Raw genomic sequence first — 25,088 nt, 5'->3', positions numbered from 1 at the left:
CAGCCATCACCCCCATCCATCTCCAGAACTCTTTGAATCTTGCAGAACTGAAACTGCACCCATGAAACAACAACTCCCCTTGTCCCCCCATCCCAGCCCCAGCAACCACCGTTTTGCTTTCTGTCTCTATGACCTTGGCTACTCTGGGTATCTCATATAAGTAGAATCATAACAGTATTTGTGTTTTCATGACTGGCTTCTTTCACTGAGTATAATATCCTTTCACTGAGTATAATGTCCATGTTCATCCATGCTGTAGCATGTGTCCGAATTTCCTTCCTTTTTTAAGGCTGAATAATATTCCATTGTGTGGATTCACCACATTTTGTTTATTCATTCATCTACTGATGGACACTTGGGTTGTTTCCACCTTTTGGCTGTTGCAAACAATGCTATGAACATGGGTGTATAAATATCTCTTCAAGGCCCTGCTTTCAGTTCTTTGGGATATATACCCAAAAGTAGACTTGCTGGATCATATGATAATTTTATTTTTAATTGTTTGAGGAACTGCCATGCTGTTTTCCATAGTGGCTGCACCAAGTTACATTCTCACAACAGGGCACAAGGGTTCCACTTTCCCTGCGTCCTCACCAACACTTGTTATTTCCCTTTTTTTTTTATACTAGCCATTCTGATGGATGTGAGATGAAAGAAAGATCATAATCTTTTGAATAGCATACATAATACAAACAGCTACAGCATACATTTATGGACTACTTACTGCATCTCACATGGCTTTATACATCATCTATGTATGTTCTGTATTTATAGAATTATATCCACAAAACAAATCCTGTGCGGGTGAGAACTACTATTATCATTATTATCCTCATTTGATGACATGGACATGGGACTCAGAAAGGTTAAGGAACTGGCCCAAATCACACAGCTAGTCGGGGGAGGTGGGGCTGAGTTTCAGACTGAGCTGACTCAAGCTTCTAAAAACAGAAGCTTCACTTTTTGAGTGTAAATTTAGCTTAGGGAACATCTAATATCTAAATTGGAAATTCTCAGTTAACTGAGATAACAAGATAATTGACTAAGCTAGGGAAATTCCACCCTGTGGAATCGAGAATGGGGGTTGTCAGTGAAATGTGAGATGAATGTTCTTGTGATCCTCATTCATGCCACAGACTGAGGTGGTGCCATCTAGGGGGGGATTTGGGTAAAGAGGAAACGTTGACCTGGTGCTTTCCCAGGAAGAGGAGCATTGGGGCTGTTAAGTGGGGGCCCAGCAAGAAACACCACTTATCTCTCCAATCCAGCCAGAGTAAGTTCTCTGCTTATAAGGACTGGTGGAGTTCAATTAGTCCCACCTGGATAACCCAGGATAGTCTCCCACTTTTTAAAAAATTTTTAAAAAGTTTTTGGCTGGGTTTGGTCTTCGTTGCTGAGCACAGGCTTTCTTTAGTTGCAGCGAGCGAGGGTTACTCTTTGTTGCGGTGCACGGGCTTCTCATTGCAGTGGCTTCTCTTGTTGTGGAGCACGGGCTCTAGGCACGCGGATTCAGTAGTTGTGGCACGTGGGCTCAGTAGTTGTGGCTCGTGGGCTCTGGAGCGCAGGCTCGGTAGTTGTGGCACACGGGCTTCGTTGCTCCATGGCATGTGGGATCTTCCCGGACCAGGGCTCGAACCCGTGTCCCCTGCATTGGCAGGCGGATTCTTGACCACTGCAACACCAGGGAAGTCCTTAGTCTCCCTCTTTTAAGAGCACTGATTAGTAACCTTGACATCGGCACAGTCCCTTTGGCCACCTCATGGAGCATATTCCCAGGTTCTGAGGATCAGGGCATGGGCATCTTTGGGAGACCATTCTGCCCACCACATTAATACTACCACCTGACTGGACCGTTGCTTTGGGACTGGTCTGAGAGCTTTCTGGAAGAATCAGTAGGATCAATGCCACAGGCCATGGAGAAAGATGGCTGGATGAGCTGGCAGGTGATAATCCCGTTACCAAGAGGGCAGGAAGCAGGACTGGTTGAGTGAGCACCTCAACATCCCGGAAGCAGCCAGGCAGTTTGGGGCCTGGAGATGAACCAGGGGTTGGAAATACACACCTGCGAATCGAGGGGGTGGTACAGTGGCCCCAGCCCATGGACAGAGTGCGGAGGAAACGGACATCTGAGGGGAGAGGAGCCCGGCGTGGAGACCTGGAAGCAGTCAGAGAGGTGAGGGAGCCAGAGAGCTGCTGCCAGGCTGAGGGTATTCATCACAGAGACAGCTTGCTTTGTGCCAGGTACTGTTCTGAGCACTCTCGAGTGTATTAACTCATTTCATCCTTAGGAGGTTAATGTTGTTTGCCCCACTTTACAGATGAGGGCGTTGAGGCACAGATAGGCTGAGTATCCTGCCTGAGGTCACAGAGGGAGGCTGGGGCACTGGGCACCACGCTCGGGCAGTCTGATTTCAGGACCAGCCTCTCCTGAGGCCTTGCCGGTCCACAGGGCTCTCCCGGGGAGACCGGGGAGGAAGGATCCAGCTGATGGGGAAGCAGAGAAGCTTCTTCTTTCCTTCCAATCCCAGACCCGTCATCTCACCAGCACCTGGCCGTTTCCTCATATCCTTATTCTTTTGAAAACCCCATTTTTTTTTTTACTATTTCTGCACTACATCCCTTTCTGGAGGCAGTGGGGGGATGGGGCTGGGGGATGGGATAGCCTAGAACCAAAAGGTTAAAAGAAATAGATAAAACACACACACACACACACACACACACAAACACACACACACAAGTTAATTTCAAAAATGTTATCCCACTCCTTAGAACATGTCACCAAGCAGTACCTTTTGTCAATCCTACGAAGCCCAGCTTATCAAACTTATTTTTGCTGCTCAGGGAGCAACCAAAGAGAAGCAAAGAACCGTGCCCCAGGCTGCACAGCTGGAAGGTAGCAGAGGTGGGACTTGAACTCAAGGCTTTCTAACTCCAGAGCCCATCCTCTTGCTCATAATAGAGAACATTTCCCATTTGCCCTATGTTCTCTTCTAAGTGCTTTAGTATGTATTATATCATTTATACGTCACCAGTAGCTTATAAGACTGTCCTTTTGTTACCTTACAGATGAGGAAGCTGAGGTATCACTTGCCCAAGGTCACCCTTCTAGGAAGTAGGAGAGCTGGACTCGAGCCCATTCTAATAACCACCACGTTGCCCTGCTCCCCCAACCCCTGAACCATCAGGCCACGTGCCTCTCTCTGAAAACTGTGTCTCATGTCACAGGGAGGCCGAGAGCCCGAGGAGGCCCCCGAGGGCAATGGCAGTGGGTTGAGGACCCAGCGGGAGAGGACCCTCTTGAAGCCATTTGACAATAAAGGAAAGGAAGGGGGAAGGGGCGGCGTTTCCAGGCCGAGGGGGTGGTGAGCACGTTCACAGGTTAGACGGAAGTTACACTGTCAAGGTGAGGATGCAGAAGAGGAGATGGTTGAGGAGAGGGACCAGACCAGGGTGGGATGAAGGCAGGACCACCCGGAAGCCCTTGGCAGCTAAGAGAAGCCTTGAAGGTCCCATCTAGGAGCTTCTCCAAGCCTGGGAAGTCCAGGTCCTGGCAGGGAGCTGAAGGCACATTCACAGGGGTGTGGAGTGATGGAGGGGAGTTTCCTGAAGGGACTCCATAGGGAGTGGGCAGGGCTCAGAGAAACCACAAAGGATAGTGCAGGGCCCAGAGCTAGTATGAGTGAGGACTGTTCCCACCCCCAGAGCTGAGGGGTGAGGGGCAGGGGCATTTCCTGGGACCTGGAGACCCCGAGGGCTGGGTAGAGTCCTCTGAGGGAAGCTGTGTGGCCCCAGAGAATGGAAGCCAGGGGAGTAAGTACCCCAAGCTCTCTCCCTGCTCTGATCTCTAACCCCCCCCCACTGGCCAAACCCAACCAGAAACCAGACACAAGGAGCCCATCAGCCCATGGATGTAGCCGCACAGGTGGGCCTGCTGGGCAGAGGGCGCCGTGTAAAGGGATGGAGGAGGGTCGGGAGAAGCAGACGGAGGATGCAGGCAGGTGCAGGAGGTGAAGACCTAGGAGGCTGTTGTCAAAGTAGAATGAAAAGCCTGAGAGCAGGGACCTGCTGGCTGGGGGGCCCAAAGGGCACTGGGCCAGCCTCAGGACAGAAGTGTGAGGGTGGCAGGAGGGTTTGGGGGCCGGGATGGGCTTGAAGGAGCTGGTGAGCTTGAACAGGGCCCAGGCTGGTTGAGCATAGGGCATTACCCCTAGGGAGCAAACAGGGAGCAAAGGCTACGTGACTCAAGGAGAGGACGAGACAGAGGATAAGGAAGGCCGGGAGTGGGAGGTTATGGTCTGAGATGGGGCTTCCCAGTGCCAGGTGATGCAAGGTTGAAACCTAGCTCCAAAGGACGGTTCCAGGTACACGTCGAACCTCAGCGACAATGTCAGTGAACCTCAGGGCAATGTCATAACTAAGTCAGCTTCCCGAGGAGGCTTCCTTAAAGCACAGGGGTCATCAGAGCAGATGGTCATTCTTAATAGAAATTGAAACGTCTCAATATTTTATGGACTCACTATATACTTTTTAAAGACATTTTCAATGCAGGAGCCTTAAAAAATGCACTTGTTTTGTATATTAGGTCCTGCCTGTCTCCTCTCTCATTATTAAATCACTCTCTACTCTGAAAATCACAGGGTACAAATCAAAGGTACAAGTTTTGGAATTAGACTCGGGTTCAAACCCTGATATTGCCCTGGGCCAGCATCCTGATGTTGAGTGAGTCCCTTCATCTTAGCCATTTTTTAAATCGTGGTAAAATACCTATAAAGTTTACCGTCTTAACCACTTTTAAGTGTACAGATCAGTAGTTGTAAGTTATTCACATTGTTGTGCAACCAGCCTCAGAATTTTTCATCTTGCAAAACTGAAACTGTACCCATTAAACAACAATTCCCCGTTTCCCCTTCCCCAGCTCCTGACAACCCCCGTTCTATTTTGTTTCTATGAGCTTGACTACTTTATGTACCTCACATAGTGGAATCATACAAAATTTGCTTTTTTGTGACACTTATTTCATATAATGTCCTCACGGTTCATCCATGTTGTAGCATGTGTCAGAATTTCCTTCCTCCTACACTGAATAATATTCCACTGTATGGATGGACCACATTTTGCTTATCCAATCATCGGTCAGTGGGCACTTGGGTGGCTTCCACCTTTTGGCAATTGTGAATAATGCTACTATAAACATGAGTGTACAAATAACTCTTTAAGTTCCTGTTTTCAGTTCTTTGGGGTATATACCCGGAAGTGGACTTGCTGGATCATATGATAATTTTATCCTAAATTGTTTGAGAAGCCGCTCTACTGTTTTCCATATCAGCTGCACCATTTTACATTCTCAGCGGTACATAAGTGTTCCCCTACTCTACATCCTTGCCAACACTTGTTATTTTCTGTTGCTGTTTGTTTGTTTTTGATAGTAGCCATCCTAATGGGTATGAGGTGGTATCTCACTGTGGTTTTGATTTGAATTTCCCTAATGACTAGTAATGTTGAGCATCTTTTTATATGCTTGTTGGACATTTATATATCTTCTTTGGAGAAATGTCTATTCCAGTTCTATGCCCATATTTGATCAAGTTATTTGGGGGTTCTTTTTTGTTGTTGTTGTTGAGTTATAGTTCTCTATATATTCTTCATATTAACCCTTTTTCAGATTTGTGATTTGCAACTATTTTCTCCCATTCTCTAGATGGCCTTTCACCCTGTTTATTGTGTCCTTTGATTCACAGAAGTTTTAATTTTTGATATAGTTGAATTTATCTATTTTTACTTTTGCTGCCTATGCTTTTGGTATCATATCCAAAAATGCATTGCCAAATCCAATGTCATAAAGCTTTCCTCCTGTGCTTTCCTCTAAAAGTTTTATAGTTTTAGACTCTGTTTAAGTCTTTGATCCACTTTGAGTTAATTTTTATACATGGTGTAAGGTAAGAGTTCAACTTAATTCTTTTGCAGTCTTTCCCAGCATCATTTGTTGAAAATACTGTTCTTTCCCCATTGAATAATCTTGGCACCCTTGTCAAAAATCATTGGACCATATATGCAAACTTTTATTTCTGTGCTCTCTATTCTATTCTATTGGCCTATGTGCCTGACCTTATGTCAGTATCACACTGTTTTGATTACTGTACCTTTGTATGCAGTAAGTTTTGAAATCAGGAAGTGTGAGACCTCCAACTTTGCTTTTCTTTCTCAAGATTATTTTGGCTATTTGGGGTCCACTGAGATTCCATATGAATTTTAGGATGGATTTTTCTATTTCTGCAAAAACTGCTGTTGGGATTTTGAATCTGTAGATCCTGCTGTGTAGTAATGACATCTTCACAATATTAAGTCTTCCAACCCACGAATACAGGGTGTCTTTCCATTTATTTGTGTCTTTAATTTCTTTCAGCAGCACTTTGTAGTTTTCAGTGTACACATCTTTTACCACCTTGGTTAAATTTATCCCAAAATATGTTATTCATTTTGATGCTATTGTAAATGAAATTATTTTCTTAACTTCCTTTTCAGATTGTTCATTGTGAGCATATAGAAACACAACTGATGTTTGTGTGTTGATTTTGTGTCCTACGATTTTGCTAGTGAATGGTATTTTTTAGTTCTAAGAGGGTTGTGGTTTTTCATGGACTCTTTAGGATTTTGTACATGTAAGATCATGTTGCCTGTGAACAGAGATAATTTGACTTCTTCCTTTCGAATTTGGATGTCTTTATTTCTTTTTCTTGCCTAATTGCTCTGGCTAGGACTTCCAGTACTTTGTTGAATAGAAGTGGCAAAAGCAGGTATCCTTATCTTATTCTTGAAATTAGAGGAAAAGCTTTCAGTCTTTCACCTTTGAGTATGATGCTACCTGTGGGCCTTTCATATTTGACCTTTATTATGTTGAGGTAATTTCCCTCTATTCCCTGTTTGTTGAGTGCTTTTATCATGAAAGAGTGTTGCATTTTGTCAAATGCTTTTTGTACGTCCATCGAGATGATCATTTTTTTCCTTCTTTCTGTTAATGTGATGTATTACGTGGATTAATTTTCATATGTTGAACCATCAGGTCTGCATTCCAAGAATAAATCCCACTTGGTCATAGTGTATGATCCTTTTACTGTGCTGTTGCATTCGGTTTCCTCCTGTTTGGTTGAGGACTGTGGTGTCGGTGTTCACAAGAGATACTGGTCTGTGGTTGTCCTGTCGTGTCCTTGTCTGGGTTTGGGATCAAGGTGAGGCTGTCCTCTCACTTCAGCTTTTGAGTCTCAGCTTCTTCATCTCTAAGATGGAGATAACAATAGAGTCCCTGTTTAGGGCTGTCATGCAGATTAAATGATAAAAATGCACACAAAATGCTTCAGCAGGGCCCAGTTCACAGGAAGCCCTCAAAATATGTGAGAGGACGATAAGGATAATAATAAAAATAATAATGAATAAATAACAGTTCATCTCATAGTGGGACAGCTCAGTAGGCTGGGGCTTATAGACTCAGTCTGTATTAGCAGCAGGGCGTCTGTCCAGGAGCAGCATTTAGCAATTTTCCAAGTAAAGGGAGCGAGTGATATTATAGGGCCGAACTAGGAAGCTGTCTCCTGGCCTAACATGTGGTAGAGGCTCACCCAAATTTGTGGAGTCATTGAAAACTTCCTGCTTGCTTTGATGTCTTAATAATGGCCTGACAGTTTTTGAGGAACTGAACGCAGTGAAGCCTGGCAAGAGACAAACAAAATGTCACAGACAGAATTTCTCTCATTCATGGGTTATCAAAGGTTCAAAGGACACAAAGATCAATGGCAATGGTGATGAAGATGATGTGGGTGACATTTTCCAAAGAGCTAATGTGTTTTCATTTTTTTTAATACTTTATTTTTTTGAACAGTTTTAGGTTTACAGGAATTTTAGCAGAGAATACAGAGAGTTCCCATATATCCACCCCTCCAATACACACAGTTTCCCCTATTATTAACCTCATGCATTAGTGCGGTACATTTGTTACAACTGATGAACCAATATTGATATGCTATTATTAACTAAGTCCATAGGTTACATTAGGGTTCACTCTTTGCGTTGTACGTTCTTTCGTTTTGACAAATGTATAGTGACAAGTATCCACCATTACAGTATCATAAAAAATATTTTCACTGCCCTGAAATCCCCTGTGCCCCTCGTCTTCATCCTGAGCCCCAGAGCCCCTGTGCCCCTGGCAAGCACTGATCTTTTACTCTCCTTATAGTTTTACTTTTTCCAGAATTTCATACAGTTGGAATCATACGGTATGTAACCTTTTCAGACTAGGTTCTTTCACTAAGCAATATGCATTTAAGATTCCTCCATGTCTTTTTTGTTATTTGATAACTCGTTTATTTTTATCACTAGTATTTCATTGTATGGATGTACCACAATTTGTCTATCCATTTACCTTTTAAAGGACATCTTGGTTGCTTCCAGTTTTGGGCAGTTATGAATAAAGATGCTGTAAGCATGTATCCAAAATAAATGAGTCTTCATGGATATAGAGAACAGACTGTGGTTGCCAAGGGGGAGGGGGTTGAGGGAGAGATGGAGTGGGGGGTTGAGGTTAGCAGATGTGAGCTGTTACATCCAGGATGGAGAAACAACAAGGTCCTACTGTATAGCATAGGGAACTATATTCAATATCCTGTGATAAACCATAATGGAAAAGAATATTTTAAAAAGAATGTATATATATGTATAACTGAATCACTTTGCTGTACAGCAGAAATTAATACAACATTGTAAATCGACTACATTTCAATAAAATAAATAAATAAACAATATAAATGAGTCTTAAAAATCAACAGTAAGAAACCAAACAACCCAACTTAAAAATGGGCAAAAGAGCTCAACAGACACCTCACCAAAGAAAATCTACAGATGTCAAATAAGCATATGAAAAGATGTTAAACATCATATATCATTAAGGAATTTCAAATAAACATGAAATATCTCTTCATTTATTTAGACTACTTTGATTTCTTTCATCAACATTTTGTAGTTTTCTTCATATACCTCTTCACATAGCTAAGTATTTTGTGAGATTTATTCCTAGGTAATTCATTTTTTTTTTGGTGCTAATGTAAATGATGTTGTGTTTTTAATTTCATATTCCACTTGTTCATTGTTGGTATATAGGAAAGCAATTGACTTTTGTATATTAATCATGTATTCTGCCACCTGGGTACAATTGCTCATTAGTTCCAGGAGGGCTTTCTGTCGGTTCTTTGGGATTTTCTGCATAGACAATCATGCCATCTGCAAAATGGGCAAAAGATCTGAACAAACACCTCACCAAAGAAGATTTCTTTTTCCTTCCCAATCTATCTTTTATTCTCTTTTCTTGCCTTGTTGCATTAGCTAGGACATACAGTACAATGTTGAAAATGAGTGGTGAAAGGGGACATCTTCACCTTATTCCTGATCTTAATTGGAAAGTTTCTAGGTTCTCACCATTAAATATGACGTTAGCTTTAGGGTTTTTATAGATGTACTTTATCAGGTTGAGGAAGTTCCCCTCCATCCCTAATTTGCCAAGAGTTGTTGTGGTGGTTTGGTGGTTTGTTAGTTTATCATGGATGGTGTTTAATTTTGTCAAATGCTCTTTTTGCATCTACTGTTATGATAATGCGATTTCTCTTCTCTACGCTGTTGATGTGATGGATTACATTAATTGATTTCCAAATGTTGAACCAGCCTTGCATACCTGGAATAAATCCCACTTGACTGTGGTGTAGAAGTCTTTTTATACATCACTGGATTCAATTTGCTAATATTTTGTTGAGGATTTTGCATCTATGTTCATGGGAGGTATTGGTCTGCAATTTTCCTGTTTTGCAATATCTTTATCTGGTTTTGCTATTAGAATAAGCTTGGCCTCACAGAATGAGCTGGGAAGTGTTCTCTCTTCTTCTATTTTCTGGAAGAGATTATTTAGAACTGATATCATTCTTTCCTTAATGTTTGATAGAATTGACCAGTGAACCCATCCAGGCCTGGTGCTTTCCATTTTGGAAGGTTATTCATTATTGATTCAAATTCTTTACTAGATATGAGTCTATTCAGAGTATTTATTTCTCCTTGTGTGAGTTTCAGTAGATTGTGTCTTTCAAGGAAATGGTCCACTTCATTAACTTATAAAATCTGTGGGCATAGAATTATTCATAATATTCCTTTATTATCCCTTCAGTGTCCATGAGATCAGTAGTGATGCCATCGCTTTCATTTCTGATTTGAGTAATTTGTATCTTCTCTCTTTTTTTCTTGGTTATCCTGCTAGAGGTTTGTCAATTTTATTGATCTTTACAAAAAAAAAAAAAAACCAAACAGCTCTTTATTTTGCTGACTTTTCTCTATTGTTTTCCTGCTTTTTATTTCATTCATTGCTTCTTTTCTTGTGCTTGTGGTAGGCTTATATTGCTCTTCTTTCTCTAGTTTCATAAGGTGGAAGCTTAGATCTTTTCAAATGTATGCCTTCAATGCCATAAACTTCCCTCCAAGCACTGCTTTCACTGCATCTTGCAAATTTTCATAGGTTGTATTTTCATTTTCATTTAGCTCAAGATAAATTTTTATTTCCCATGAGACTCCCTCCTTGACCCATCTGTTATTTAGAGGTGTGTTGTTTAATCTCCAAATATTTGGGGATTTTCCAGCTGTCTTTCTGGTATTGGTTTCTAGCCTAATTCCATTGTGTTCTGAAAACGTACTTTGCATAATTTCTATCCTTTTACATTTGTTGAGGTATATTTTGTGGCCTGGAATGTGGTCTGCTTCATGAATGTTCCATGGGAGCTTGAGAAGGATGTGTGTTTTGTTGCTGTGGGATGAAGCTGTGTGGTTGCCAGTTAGATCCAGATGATGGTAGTGCTGTTCAGTTCAACTTCATTCTTCCTAATTTTCTGCCTGGTGGGTCTGCCCATCACTGACAGAGGGCTGTTGAGGTCTCCAGCTACCATGATGGATTCATCTGCTTCTCCTTGCAGTTCTATCAGTTTTTGCCTTCCATACTTTGATGCTCTATTGTTGGGTACATACAGTGAAGGACTGTTATGTCTGCTTGGAGAATCGACCCCTTTATCACTATGTATCGCCTCTCTTTATCCCTGATAACTTTCCTTCCTCTGAAGTTGGCTCTGCCTGAAATTAATAGAGCTACTCCTGCTTTCTTCTTGTGTTTCAGTATTTTAAGTGCCAAAGTGTTTGGTAGGAATTTGAAAAGTGGGTAAAGGCACAGTCATTTGAATCAGGCAAACCTGGGAACAAGCCAAGCGAGTCAAAGTGGCTGACTGTGGGCACACTTAATCGTTCTATGCCTCAGTTTCCTCATCTAAGAAATGAGTAACTATCGGACCTACTGTACAGCACAGGGAGCTATATTCAATATCTTGCAGTAACCTGTGATGGAAAAGAATCTGAAAAAGAATAGATATTATATATATGTATAACTGAATCACTTTGCTGTACACCTGAAACTAACACAACATTGTAAATCAACTAGACTTCAATAAAAAATTAAATTTTTTTGAAATGAGGAAGTATCCCTTTGAATTATTGTGAAGATGAAACGGGATAATGCAGTAAAGCACTTAGCAAATTTCCTGGCATTTGTGTAATTACACATAATGTGTCATTAATATATTCTACTAATATATGCAGTTATATTATTATCTATTCATATACTATAAGCTATTATTAATATAAGCTATAGGTTATAATTATATTGTGGGACATTAGTATAGATTTCTAAGTCCAAGTACTCTCTATGAAAGTTGGGTGAGGCACTCTGAGAAGAGTGACTTAGAAAATATTTGCAAAGTCTCAGGCTGGAGTGGATGGCTCATAGGCAGTGTCCTGAGAAGACACAGGACTTCGCACGTGCCCTGCAGCCCATAGTCCAGGGCGCCGGGGCCAGGTGGGGATGTGATATTTCCTCCTTGGTGCCGAGTTTTGCTCATTCTTCTTATTAAAGTGGTTACACAGGAGGTTTCTGAGGCCACTGACAAATCACTGTCTGGGGTCTCTCTCTTTTGAGGGAAATGTGGTCACACCAGGGCCCCTATTGAAAAATAGATCATCTTTGGTTAGATAAATTCTGATTAGCTTTTAAGAAGCAACAGTAATAATTAAGCACATGGGAAAAACCTTCATTGTACACCAAGGCTTTTAAAAGGTAGTTATAAAACTATGTTTTGTGGTGTGAGCTCAATTGTGTTTAAACTTTTTAAAAAGATTGTAAGCATAGAGAAAAGACTGGAAGGATGTGAACCACCGTGTTCTCGGTGCCTGCCTCTGGGGGACGGGAGTCTAAGTGATTTTAATGTCTTCTTTGTGTTTTTCTCTAGTTCTCATTTTCTGCATTATTACAAAAAACATGTTATTTTAAAAATGAATAGAACAAACAACAATTATTACAAAACCTCCCCTGAACTTTAACACTTGCAGTAAATGGACAGTTGTCACTTGCCAACTGACCTTTCTGGTTTGTGTTGGGCCATTTCTGCTGTCTTGCCACTCGGGACAACCAAAAGGATGCTTGCATGGGATCAGAGAACTATCAAGTGGCCAATTCCTGGCCAATTCCCCCCGAGTTCCCTCTTGCCTCTGTGTTGCCTGACGCCCTACCCCAAAACTGGGCATCTATTCTGGGTCTGCTGTCAGGGTCTGGTGACCCTCCACTCACTAGCTGTGTGGCCTTAGGCAAGTCACTTAACCTCTCTGACCCTCAGCATCCTCCTCTTAAAATGAGGATTGCAGTGACTGTCCAGCCAGATGAAGTGGTTAGCACATTGGGGCCCCCAGTGTCAGTGGCACTAGTTATTCCTTGTTATTCCTGTTATTGCTGGCTCTGACTGTCCCCCTTCTGCATTTCAGTCTGCAGACGTCGACAACCATCACGCACTCATTGAATATAATGAGGCCGAAAGCAGCTTTGTTCTCCACGACTTCAATTCCTGCAACGGCACGTTCGTCAATGAGTGCCACATTCAGAACGTGGCTGTGAAGCTCCTACCCGGAGACATCCTGAGGTTTGGGTCCAGAGGGCTGACCTACGAACTGGTCATCGAAAACCCAGCCTCGGTGAGTCCAGGCCCCTGCGGGGGTGGGGTGGGGTGGGGTGCAGAGGTGCCGTGTTGTGCCACCTTCCGTGCAGCCTAGGGCTCGGGTACGGCCACAGGTAGAGTTCGTCTGGAGCGCGTCACTCTTGCTTTCGCGATTCTGCGAAGTTCAGCCCCATCGCGTGGGTGCCCGGGGAGAGCGAGTCCTCGCGCCCTCTTCTGGGCATTTCGTGGAATTACATGCAAGGGTTGCCTAGCGACCAGCCCGGAGCGAGAGCGTTTTCCTGAAAAGTGAAGCTTGGCGAGGGGAGGTGGAAAGCAAGTGTGTGCTTCTGAAGATGCAGAGATGGATGCTTCCTTTTTAGGCAGATCAGTGCTCTGCAACTTCCTAGCTTTGTGACCTCGGCCAGGCTTCTCTGTATGCCTGGGTCTGGGTCTTCTTAGCGGTGCAGGGCGTTGAGAGAGTATCTATGTATAAAAAGTCAAAGTCTCTGGCCAGAGTAGACGCTCAAGGCCTGCCAGCTGTTATCACACCGGATCAGAAATGTTCCCGGGATCAGGACCTAAAGTATGGCCCCAGGTTAAGCGGAACGTAACCCAAAATTCGCCCAGCAAAGCTCAGTGACAAGAAGTATCTGGTTCAGTAGGGAGGCAGGATGGGGGCTGGTTAGCAACACAGTCCTGGGTCAGAACCCCAGCTCTGCCACTGGCCTACTCGGTGCGCTCTTGCACAAACCATTGGACCCCTCGGAACCTCGGTTTCCTCATCTACAAAATGGGGCCAACGACAGCAATGACCTTGCAGGCTTATCTCAAGGGCTAAATGAGATGGTTATCATTGTAAAGCTCCCAGAATAATGCCCATTCGTGGTGAGCACACAATTAATACCTGTTGTGTGTGTCCCAGAGAGACGGCGTGTTAACCTCACTCGCCAGCACCAAGAACCCTGCATGGACTGAGACCTCCGAGGCTTAAAGTCCTTTCTGGGACGAGGCTGGGTATAAATAAATAAAGTTTAGAGAATCTAGACAGAATCCTGGGGTGTGGGTCCACTAGGCAGCCTTAAATACTCACTCAGAGAAGATGAGCACCGTCCCTCAGGCTGCAGGGCCCGTGACACCGTATCCACCACGTTTGGCTTTGAAAACCTGGGACAGTTTTCTCCTGCTGCTTCTCAGCCCCCTTTTCCTCCTTGGACCAACATTAAAGTGTGCTCACTTGTGGGATGCACTGGGATCCACTGGCCGCCCTGAGGAGGGGCTCCTGACATAGAAGGTGTTGACCTGATCAGGGGTTCTCAACATGGGTTCTAAGGATCCCCCTCGTCAGAAGCACGTGGGGAGCAGACCAACAGTGCAGATCTGGGCTTCACCCCAGGCCTGAGGACTCATACTTAGGATTCCCAGATGAAATACAGGACACCCAGTTAAATCTGAATTTCAGATAAGCAACAAATAATTGTTATGTACAGGTGTGGCCCAACTATTGCAAGGAACCACATATGCTAAAAAAATTATTTGGTGTTTATCTGAAATTCAGATTTAACGGACACCCTATAGTTTATTATATATTGATTTATTCATTTCTTTATTTATGCGAAATCTGGCAACCATACACATCCTCCCTGGGAGTAGGGCCTGGGAATATGCATTCTCACAAGCTCCCTGATGATTCTGATGCACCGCCAATAGGAGGGAAACCGAAATTTAGAATCATTTGTATGGAACACTTACAGAATTTTTTAGGGATCAAAGAAAAGGGGATTTCACACTCCCAAGCCTGAAAATCCAAGTTCATGAAGTTTGATTCAATGTGCCCCAACATGTCTGATTCCAAGAATTTTTCAGGAATGTTCAGTCAAATTACAGGTTCCCAGGCCCCCTCCCTGGGAAATTCTGACTTTGTGGCCTGCCCGTGGGGAGAAGAAGAGGGGGAGCAGCAAACAATATCTGCATTTTTTTCTTCTTTTTTCCTACAAAGATATTTATTGAACTATTATTTATAGGGGCATAAAATTTGAAACCTAAATTTCCATCCAAAGGGGGCATTGTTTAATAAATTATATTGTTTAATATATTCTAAGGAGTTTAATATATTATAAGGAGTTCGTTATATATGGAATACTCTTCTGCCTTTTTAAAACACAGCTTTATTAAGATATAATTGACATGCAATAAACAGCACATGTTTAAAGTCTGTAAGTGGATGGGCTTTGACATATGGGTACACCTGTGAAACCATAGCCACAATCAAGACAGTGAACAGCTCCTTCATCCTCCAAAGTTTCCTCCCCATCACAGCATGTGTTTGTTTGCTTGCTTGCTCTTAACAGCTTCACTGAAGTACAATTTACATAACAGAAACTTCACCCATTTTGTGTCCAATTCAATCAATTTGAATATATTGATGGAGTTGTGCAGCCATCACCACAACCTGCTCTCAGAACATTTTCCTCCATTTCTATCACCCCAAACCTCGGAGAAACCTTGGAGGTATTTCATTTTGGGGTTTGTTTTTAACTTTTAATTTTCAAAATTATGGTAAAATACACATAAAATTTACCATCTTAACCATGTTTCAGTGTACAGTTCACAGTGGCATTAAATCTATTCACACTGTTGTGCAGCCATCACCCCCATCCATCTTCAGAACTTTGTTCATCTTCCCAAACTGAAACTCTATGCCCATCACATCAAACCCCCTGCTTCCTTCCTCCCCTCCCACCATGCTTTCTGTGTCTGTGAATTGGACTATTCTAGGTTCCTCATATAAATGGTATCTTACATTGTTTGTCCTTTTGTGACCATCTTATTTCACTTAGTATGATATCCTCATGGTTCATTCCAGTTGAATATTTCATTGTATGGATTCACCACATTTTGTTTACCTGTTCATCCATCCATGGCCACTTGGGTTGCTTCCATCTTTTGGCCATTTTGAGTAAGTTTGTTATGCACACGGGTGTACAACTATGGAATGGGGACTTTATTTTACAAGGTACTTCTTATATAATTGTGGGAAAAAGTGATGACGACCTCTAACCTTGAGTAGATAAGACGGAAGAAGATGCTTTGTAAGAAGAGAAACCAGGAGAGCAGCAGGAGGAATCACTGACGTGAACAGCACTGTGCTAAGCAATTCACCTGCTCTCCCTTATTTCACGTTCATAGCAACCTATGAGATGGGTTCTCCCATGATCCCCATTTGACAGACAAGGAATCCGAAACTTAGAGAGGTTAAGTAATTTCCCCAGGGCCACACAGCTAGTCAGTGCAAATTAAACACTATCCCCACTTGCGGAAAAAGGAGGGGAGAAAACCATTTAGTCTGATGCTAGCTGGAGCAGTAGCCTTGACTGGTTTTCACACCGAGGAAAGCATACTCTCACGGTCACTCGAATATGCACGGATTTTTTCAATTCTTATTCCTACACGCACTTGCACCTTGCTTCATTCCTCAGTTGACTGCAGGCAGCTGCACAAGTGTTCCCCTGGCCTGTGCCCAGGGCACTTTGCAGGACTCTCCACAGCCCCATCTTCTCAAAAGTGCTCTCTGCCGGGGCGTCCCCAGCTTGAGGAGCTTCCATCCATGATGCTCATATTCATGGAGGGGTCCTTTGCAGCGTCCGTGTGAGGGCAGCCTGTGGACTGACTGACACCTTCCTACAAATTCCACTTCCTGATGACCCCAAGCTGCTGGCTATTTAAAAGAAGAGAAAGGAAGAGGGGAAAAGGGAGAGGTATTGAAGAGCATCTCTCATCAAATATTTTGAAGCCCAGTTTTTCTAAAAAATTCGTGGCCGTCTTGCTTCCGGCCTATTCTTGTTTCCAATTGATTTTGGGGTCCCTGGTGAGGGCGCTGTGTTTCCTCCTTGGATGGAGTTTCCACGGAGGACTGCCCTGATATCATACAGATTCAGTATGATGAGAACTGTTCTTCTCCCGACAAAGAGTTCCCAAATGAAAGCATTTATTTCAGGTTTTGTGGTGACCCTAACCAATAGAGGAGGGTGTGACGGCATTTTATTGGGGGAGGCGGGTGAGGTGCGGGGCGGTTAGGAATCCAGATGTGTTTGCAGATGTCTCAGTGGTTAGAGCACGTGCCCTGAGATCAGGCTGACTCCAGCGCCGTCCCAGCCCTGCTCTTGACCGGCTTTTATACTGGACGTGCACAAATCATCTACCTCTCAGGGCCTCGGTCCCCACTCCTGTAACAATAGTTCCTACCACCTTGAGTGACTGTGGTATTAAGTGGGCAAAGTGCGTAAATTGCTTAGTCCAGCGTCTGGCACCTAATAAGCACATGATAACCCTCAGCTTTAGAGTCAAGCAAACCAGCATGGAGCAGCCAAGATGCCTCCTTTGTAAGTGTCCTTATGGACAGGGAAACCTCCCAAGACCTGCCCCCGCTAGCAGATAAATACATTTGCAGATAAATTACCCATAGAATAACATACAAGATGGAAAAATATAAAGAAAAACTCTTGTTTGACAAAGTGCATTGGCAGCCAGGTTGTGCCCAGGACCATCCTTTTTTTTTTTTTTGTGGTCGCGGGCCTCTCACTGTTGTGGCCTCTCCCGTTGCAGAGCACAGGCTCCGGACGTGCAGGCTCAGCGGCCATGGCTCACAGGCCCAGCCGCTCCGCGGCATGTGGGATCTTCCCGGACCGGGGCCCAAACCCGTGTCCCCTGCATCGGCAGGTGGACTCTCAACCACTGCGCCACCAGGGAAGCCCCCAGGACCATACTGTGTAAATTATAGCTCTCTCATCAAAGTATAACCTAGGGCTGCCATATTGCACAGCTCCAGGGTCACCATTCACAACGTAGTCCATGTGGATGGCGCCCACTGAAACTGTGCAGGACATAACCCGCAGGGCCATCTGCAATGCCCTGAAGCAACCGTTGATTAATCCCATAGAGTCTTGGCACCAGGCGTGGGAAATTGAAGTCCCAGAGTCAGGTGTGCTGCCGTGTTGTGGGTTTTGTTGGTTGTTGCCTTTACTCGTGCTTTCTGAGCTCTGGGAAAGGAGGTGTGGAAACAAGCTGTGCTAGTCACAGTGGCGCCGTTCTTACAAGGCAGCTGAGTAAGGAAACCCACGTCACCCGTATGTATCCATCATGTCTTTCTCTGTTCTGAAATATGGCAAAACTGATGGAAATGGCCAGAATGAAAAAGGAAGCCAGGCGCCACAAATGACGTGCCGAGTTGTTCCATGAGGGGGTTGACAGCTCCTTGTCGGCAGCCCCATCCCCATGACTGCCTGTGTCTGGCCTTCCCTGTAGCCTGCTCTGCCCTGTTCCCAGTCCAGCCAGACTCTCCCACGTGGCTCCTGGATACTGTCTTCTGTCCCTGCAATGTCATGACGTCCTGTCTTGCGAGAAGAGCGCCCTCTGTCGGCCAATATTCCTTGCTGCTTTAATGGGGAAGCTCTGCAGAACACAATCGAGAAAGCAAGGGCTTTGGAGTTGGATGGACCCAAGTTGAAATGCCAGCTGCAACTAGCTTTACCTTTCTGAGCTTCAATTTCCAATTTCTGCCAAGGAGCTACTCATTAATCCCAGGTCCCCTTTCCCCCTTCAGTTGTTTTTATAGAGGTCCCTGGGACCACCCCTATCATGGCATAAACTGAGGCTCAGAGAGTTTCAGTGACTTCCCCAAGGTTAGGCATCAATCATATAGATCCAGAGGCAGGATTAAAAGCCGGCTCTCCTGAGTCCCTTGGAGCCTTTTCCTAGTAGCACGAAGCATCGTGGGGCCGTGAGAGCCGAGGCAGGTCCTTCACTGCCCAGCGGTTAAGGAAGGTCTTGCAATTCCCAGTCCAACCTGCAATTTCACACGCTGACAGGGGATGATTCATTATGTGGGTAAAAACGAAAGCCACTGATAATAGGAGAAACTGCATTTTCAGTTATCTGGCTTCCTTGCTTGTTTGGCTCCACTAACTTTTTTTTTGGCTACACCAATGCAGGATCTTAGTTCCTCAACCGGGGATCAAACCTGCACCCCCTGCATTGGAAGCGTGGAGTCTTAACCACTGGACGGCCAGGGAAGTCCCTGGCTCCACTAACTTTTTTTCTTTAATTATTTTATTTATTTTATTTATTTATTTTTGGCTGCGTTGGGTCTTCGTTGATGCGTGCGGGCTTTCTCTAGTTGCGGCGAGCGGGGGCTACCCTTCTTTGCAGTGCGCGAGTTTCTCTTTGCGGTGGCTTCTCTTGTTGCGGAGCATGGGCTCTAGGTGCGTGGGCTTCAGTAGTTGTGGCACGCGGGCTCAGTAGTTGTGGCTCGCGGGCTCTAGAGCACAGGCTCAGTAGTTGTGGCCCATGGGCTTAGTTGCTCCGCGGCATGTGGGATCTTCCTGGACCAGGGCTCGAATCCCTGTCCCCTGCATTGGCAGGTGGATTCTTAACCACTGAGCCCCCAGGGAAGTCTACCCACTAACTCTTTACCAGGGATATTGCTGCCGTTCCTGGACAAATTCAGTTGCGCCCTTTCTTCTCCTTTTTTGACGATGGTGATCACACCTGGTGGCTAATGTTTTATGCTCATTTATTATGGACCAGGACGTGTTCCCAGCATTTCACGTGCACTGTCTCACCCACTTCTCACAGACTAAGAAATGGCTGTTGGTATCCCTGTGTCTTACAGACAAGGCACAGAAATGACACACTCGTCAGGGTCCCAGAGACGGAGCAGAGCCGGGAGCCGCACCAGAGTCTGTGTGATGCCGGATCCCAAGGTCTTAACCTGAGGTCGGCACGTTATGGCCCAGGGCCAAGTGCGGTCCATCGCCTGTTTCTGTAAAGTTTCCTGGGAACACAGCCATCCCATTCATTTCAGTATTGCCTGTGTTGTCGGCTACAATGGCAGAGTAAGCTGGGCAGATCCTATGGCCCACAGGGCTGGAAATGCTTACTGTCTGGCTCTACAGAAAACGTTGACCAGCCTCTGCCTGTAACACTATGCAGTCCTGCCTCTTTCATTTGACTTGGTTTCTAAAAGAAGAACTTAAAATAGAGGGGGGAGCTGGGGAGAAAGAACTCACTCAGATTGAGCCTTACTGTGTGCCAGGAAATGTGCTGGTTAATTGCTTAAGTTTACTGAGGAATAAGAAAAAACAGACAAGCTGGAAAACTAAATTTTGAACAGGCTTTTCAATACCTCTTTAAAAAAGAGCTGGAAATATGTGGTTCTAAATATACATACACATATATATGCATTTGCAAATATAGTAATAATATAATTACATTGACATGGATCTGATAAATGTACTAGACATTAACATATTATATATACAACAGATGCATATTATAAATTTTACCTGTTTCTTCAACTGGAAAGTTTTCTTTTAAAACTGTGGACTGTTGGGAATTCCCTGGTGGTCCAGTGGTTAGGACTCAGTGCTCTCAGTGCTCTCACTGCTGAGGGCCTGGGTTCAATTCCCGGTCAGGTAACTAAGATCCCACAAGTGCACGGCGAGGCCAAAAAACGAAATAAATGAAACTATGGAATGTCTTCCCTGAGTCACTTTTGAAGCAGAAATTTGGGGTTTGTAGTCTGAAGCCTGCTGTAGCTAGAGGACTATTTATCTATCTAAGTTTCTCTAAGCAGCGTTTTACTACTTGTCTTATGATTGATTCCTTGGTCTTAAATCATTCTTCTCTGGAGATGCTGCTTTACTTTTATAAGTTGAAAGGTAAACTTGGTGCATGATGACAGTCTGGTGGGTTTTATTTGAGCATGTCATAACCTTTAAAACAACTTTCACTCTGAGTACATAGTGATGCTTATGCTAAAGTCTCAGTAAGCATACTGTCCAGGAAATTTGATTGTTTGCAAGTGTCATAAAACCAACTAAAACTAGCCTAGGCAAAAAAAAAAAAAAAAAAAAAAGCTCATGGAACTGAAAAGGCCAAAAGCTGCAGCTTAGGCCCAGCTGGATCCAGGCGCCCAAATCATGGTCAGGAATCTGACTCTTTCTTCCCTGTTAGCTTCCCAATCTCAGACAGACTCTTGCCTCACCTGTAGGAAAGTGGCCACCAGCAGCCCCAGCACCCTACAAAGTAGCAGTTCCAGGGATAGAGCCAGCATCTTCATTGACAGTGGCTTGGATCACGTGGCTTCCCCTGAACCAATCACTGAGGCCAGGGGCCAGGAATGCTCTGATTGGCCAGACCTGGGTTATGGTCTCACCCCTGGGGTGGAAGGGTCAGAGTTCTATGGACTCAGGATTGTCAGGGAAAGGGTGTCTTCCCTGCAAAAAAATTAAGGTGCCCATCCAGAAGATGGAAGAAATGGATGCGGGGGAGGCAAAAACAAAGAAGATGTCCATGACATTAGGAAGCATTCCTATTGCCTAAGTGGAGCCTTCCTAACGGGATTTGCCACTAGGGATCTGGGGGGAGGAAAATGATGAATAATCCACTTTTCCATTGGAAAAGTCCCAGGCCAGTCTCCAAGGAAGCAGAGTTGCTCATTTCTCTCCTGTGGTGAACTGGTGTGATGAGAAGCTCAGAGTCTGGGCCTTAGTTGTCCATCCCCAAGAAGGGTGGTGTTTCCACGTTCCTGGGACCTCTGAATTGGGCCCGTTGTTGAGGAGGATGTGGCTTTACTGTACCGGGGGTTGAGAAGCCGGCAACTGAGTGAATGACCAGAGAGTATGGTGCCCTTCAGAACAAAGCCTCTTTCTGGTCAAGCTTTGTCATCTCCTACCTAACCTTGTAGGATTTCCTCTACCCTGTGCTCTTACAGGTCCCGTGGGGACTTACTTATGTGATGAGAACTCCTGAGGCTGGGTGTTTCATATCAAAGGCGATTTCCCGAGACCAGTGAAGTGGAGGGCACGGGGCAGCAGACAGCCTCAGGCTCGGCCTCTGCAGCAGAAACTCACACAAAAGGACCCCTGAGGCTGTGTTGTCACCAGATGTCTACAGGCGATGCAGATGACATCGGGGGAGGTGGAGACGGGAGCGCGGGCTGAACCCTTAGCATCCTGCTGAGACAGAACCCAGACTCGGTCAGGAACCCGGCCGCGTCCTGCTTCCTCTGGCAGACCACACCCTTTGTTACCAAATCAGAACCACGTTGTTCCTTCTCTGAACTTAGTTGATGATCATTCATTCATTCATTCATTCCGTCTCTCTATCTGGCAAGACCCAATTGAAGCAGGCCAAGTCTAGGGGTAGCAAAAGCTATTTGCAAAAATCCGGCTGTTTTCTCATTAGATTCTATTTCCCATTTTATGGACTGACCAGGAAGCTGATTAGAACTTGAAAGGAAAGGAAAAACCATAAGATTGAAGATTTACAAGAAAATGGGAAAATTAGATGGGCCAGATCTCCTTTAACACAGCTGGGAAAACCCCAAACGAATGGCTTTTCTGAACAGCTCAAAGGGACTTAATTCTTTTAAGTTCCAAAACCTAAAAATAATGTATAACTTGGCGGTTCTGTGTTCTAAATGTATAACCCTGATTTCTCACACTGAAGCCCCGTACATGATTTACCCTTTTCTTGGGGACATAGAATTATTACCCGTCTCTGAGTTACGGTGACACCCCGGTAGCTGTTGAGATAAAGGCCATTTGTCCTGGCACCAAGTAGCACCCTCTCCTGGCTTCTGAGATCTACTGGCCATGTTTTCTAGTCTCCATTCTGTCTTTCCAGGTCCATGGCTCCTCCATGCTGCGGTCAGTGTCCCTGCTCGCCACCATCACCCCTACCCCCCAGGCCCTTCCAGACCATGGGAATTAAGCTCCACATCTATGTATGTTAAATTCTTCTGTAAGGAAGCCGGTCTCTTCTCCCTCCTTTATGGATTTACTCACTAATGTATCTATGTCAGTATGGATCCATGTATACTGATTTTACACTTTGAATTATAATCCAATACTCATTAACTATTTCTTCGCTCAAATTCTTCCAGCCTTGGCCACTGGGAGCTCTTTCAGATTGCTTGCTGTGTCCTTGAGCATCTCCCCACCTTTTCGTTTTGGGCACTTGCTTACTCTCTGCTGTTACAAGATGCACCAGGCTTAGCATGTGTTTTCCCCATCCCAGCCCCAGAATCAAAGTGCTTTTTATTTACACTCCATTTGCCAACTGTTCAGCTCAGTCAGCGAACATCTACCATGAGTAGCAGGCACTCTGCTGGGTGCCAGCACAGCCAGCAATTGGCTGGTAAATATTTAATGACCAGCTCTCTGGGAAAAGTAAAGTACATGGATGCATAGCATAAGGTTTACTGATATAAAGAATGTGTAGCACAGTCTATCCATGTAACAAAATATACAGTACTCTTTCTTGTAAATTCTATATAGCCAGCTGAGTCTCACAGAATGCTTTCATTGACTTTAGGTGAACTCTTGTATCCATAGCCAATTTCTCATTGCAGTTGACGAATGAGAGAGTTCCCAACCTGAGCACTGGTGGGTATTTTTGGATATTTTGGATTTATGAATAATACAAGTGAAAAAAGAAAGACGTTAGAACTTCACATGTTCATCAGTGACATGAGTGACTTTGTTGCTGCATCAGATAATAATTTTTAAATACTCGAAGAACGTTTCCCCAATTTTTTGCTCTATTCATAACATAACGGCTAAGACACAACATGCTTTTGTATAATCTGCATTGTTAACATTTTCTCCGTTACTGTCTTAAGTCTAGGCAATCAACAAAACAAACAAACAAACAAAATCAAGCTCTACATGAACCACCATTATTAAACCTATTTATAAAACTTTTTAAAAACCAAGCCCTCATTTATAACATTTCCTGATTTCTATGGTGTAATATGCACTCCACGGTCAATTTCAAGCTCCCAATGACGCATCCCTGAATACAGAGAAGGAAAGAGAGGTGTGGTAACACATTACTATGTAACATTTCCAACAGAAACATATAGTAGAGTGAAATAACCTCAAGAGCATAGGTAATAATAAAATAGAGTAAAATAATTAGGAAGGGGTGACTTTTAAGTTTGTATACCAATTGTTTCTGATATAATTTAATTGTAAATTTATGTAAGTTAATTCTTATTAATGGCTGTGTTTCTCAACCAGTTGGCAAAATTCCTGGACATTTAACAATCAGTTCTCGTGGGCGGGTACCAGCAGGCCCCAGCACTCCTCTGGTACAGCAGTGAACATACCACAGGTCTTCCCGGATGGAGGCTGGGGTCCTCTGAGCTGCTTCCAGGGCGTGGCATGTACCAGAAAGAATAACACTTCCATAAGACAGTTGTCAGTGTTCCTAGAAAATCCCATTTCTAAGTAGCCCATGTGATGTCTTGTGTTTTTTCACACCATCTAATGTTCATTTCCTTTTTTTAACTTGGAAAATATCCTATCATTCACTAACCAGTCGTCTAAGATCCGTTTGTGAGTATGGAAAGCAAGTAATAAATCATGACTTCGAGTAACCTAGAAGTCCTAAGAGCACAGGTATTGGAGTCAAATTGTGTCACCACTTCCTGGCCGTGAGACGTTGGGCAAGTCATTTAACCTCTCTGAGCTTCAGTTTCTTAATCCACACAATGAGGGGTAAAATGCCTCCTGCAAGATTATTCTGGAGATCAGATGAGACCACATGCATTAAGTGCCCAGCACAGTCTGTGGCACATCTGTGGCTTCTCTACACAGTGGCTCATAGTCGTTGTATTGTCTACAATTACTTACAAATGGCAGAGCACATAACAAGCTCTCCAAGGGCAAGGTCTAAGTTTCCACCTTCTCTGCAGGCTCCAGGGCTTCCTGGCAGAATTCATGTGTACTGTAGGCACTCGATGTGCAAACTACTTCGAATTTTTTTTAGGGTGTCCCATTCAACTTACACTCTTTTCAGGGTTAGAAGCAGATATTGGGGAAATAACACAAAGAACAAATAGATAATCTGAAAAAAAAAGGATAGTGATTTCTTGAGTAAATCATTGACCTGTGTTTATTAAAGCTAATATAAATTCAGCCGTGGATGTGGTCATGGTTAATCCAGGTGGTTGACAACCTGCTTTTTTTTTTT

General features: G+C 44.0%; 1 protein-coding gene and 1 pseudogene across 2 annotated transcripts in view; one reads left to right on the top strand and one right to left on the bottom strand.

The window, feature by feature from the left end:
- The window catches only part of LOC308620770 (centrosomal protein of 78 kDa-like), a 1,829,729-nt pseudogene that overhangs the window by 880,787 nt on the left and 923,854 nt on the right, over nucleotides 1-25,088 (bottom strand). The window lies entirely within an intron of this gene.
- LOC308620096 (forkhead-associated domain-containing protein 1-like) overlaps nucleotides 1-25,088 on the top strand; it is an 88,868-nt gene that overhangs the window by 7,074 nt on the left and 56,706 nt on the right. The window contains exon 2 of the mRNA XM_081239425.1: nucleotides 12,883-13,089. Coding sequence (XP_081095551.1) covers nucleotides 12,883-13,089 — 207 coding nt within the window. The remainder of the gene's footprint in view (nucleotides 1-12,882; nucleotides 13,090-25,088) is intronic.

Source organism: Mesoplodon bidens (assembly GCF_964165515.1).
Source record: "Mesoplodon bidens genome assembly, chromosome: 7".
NCBI lineage: Eukaryota > Metazoa > Chordata > Mammalia > Artiodactyla > Ziphiidae > Mesoplodon > Mesoplodon bidens.
This window is presented reverse-complemented; position numbering and strand designations above follow the sequence as displayed.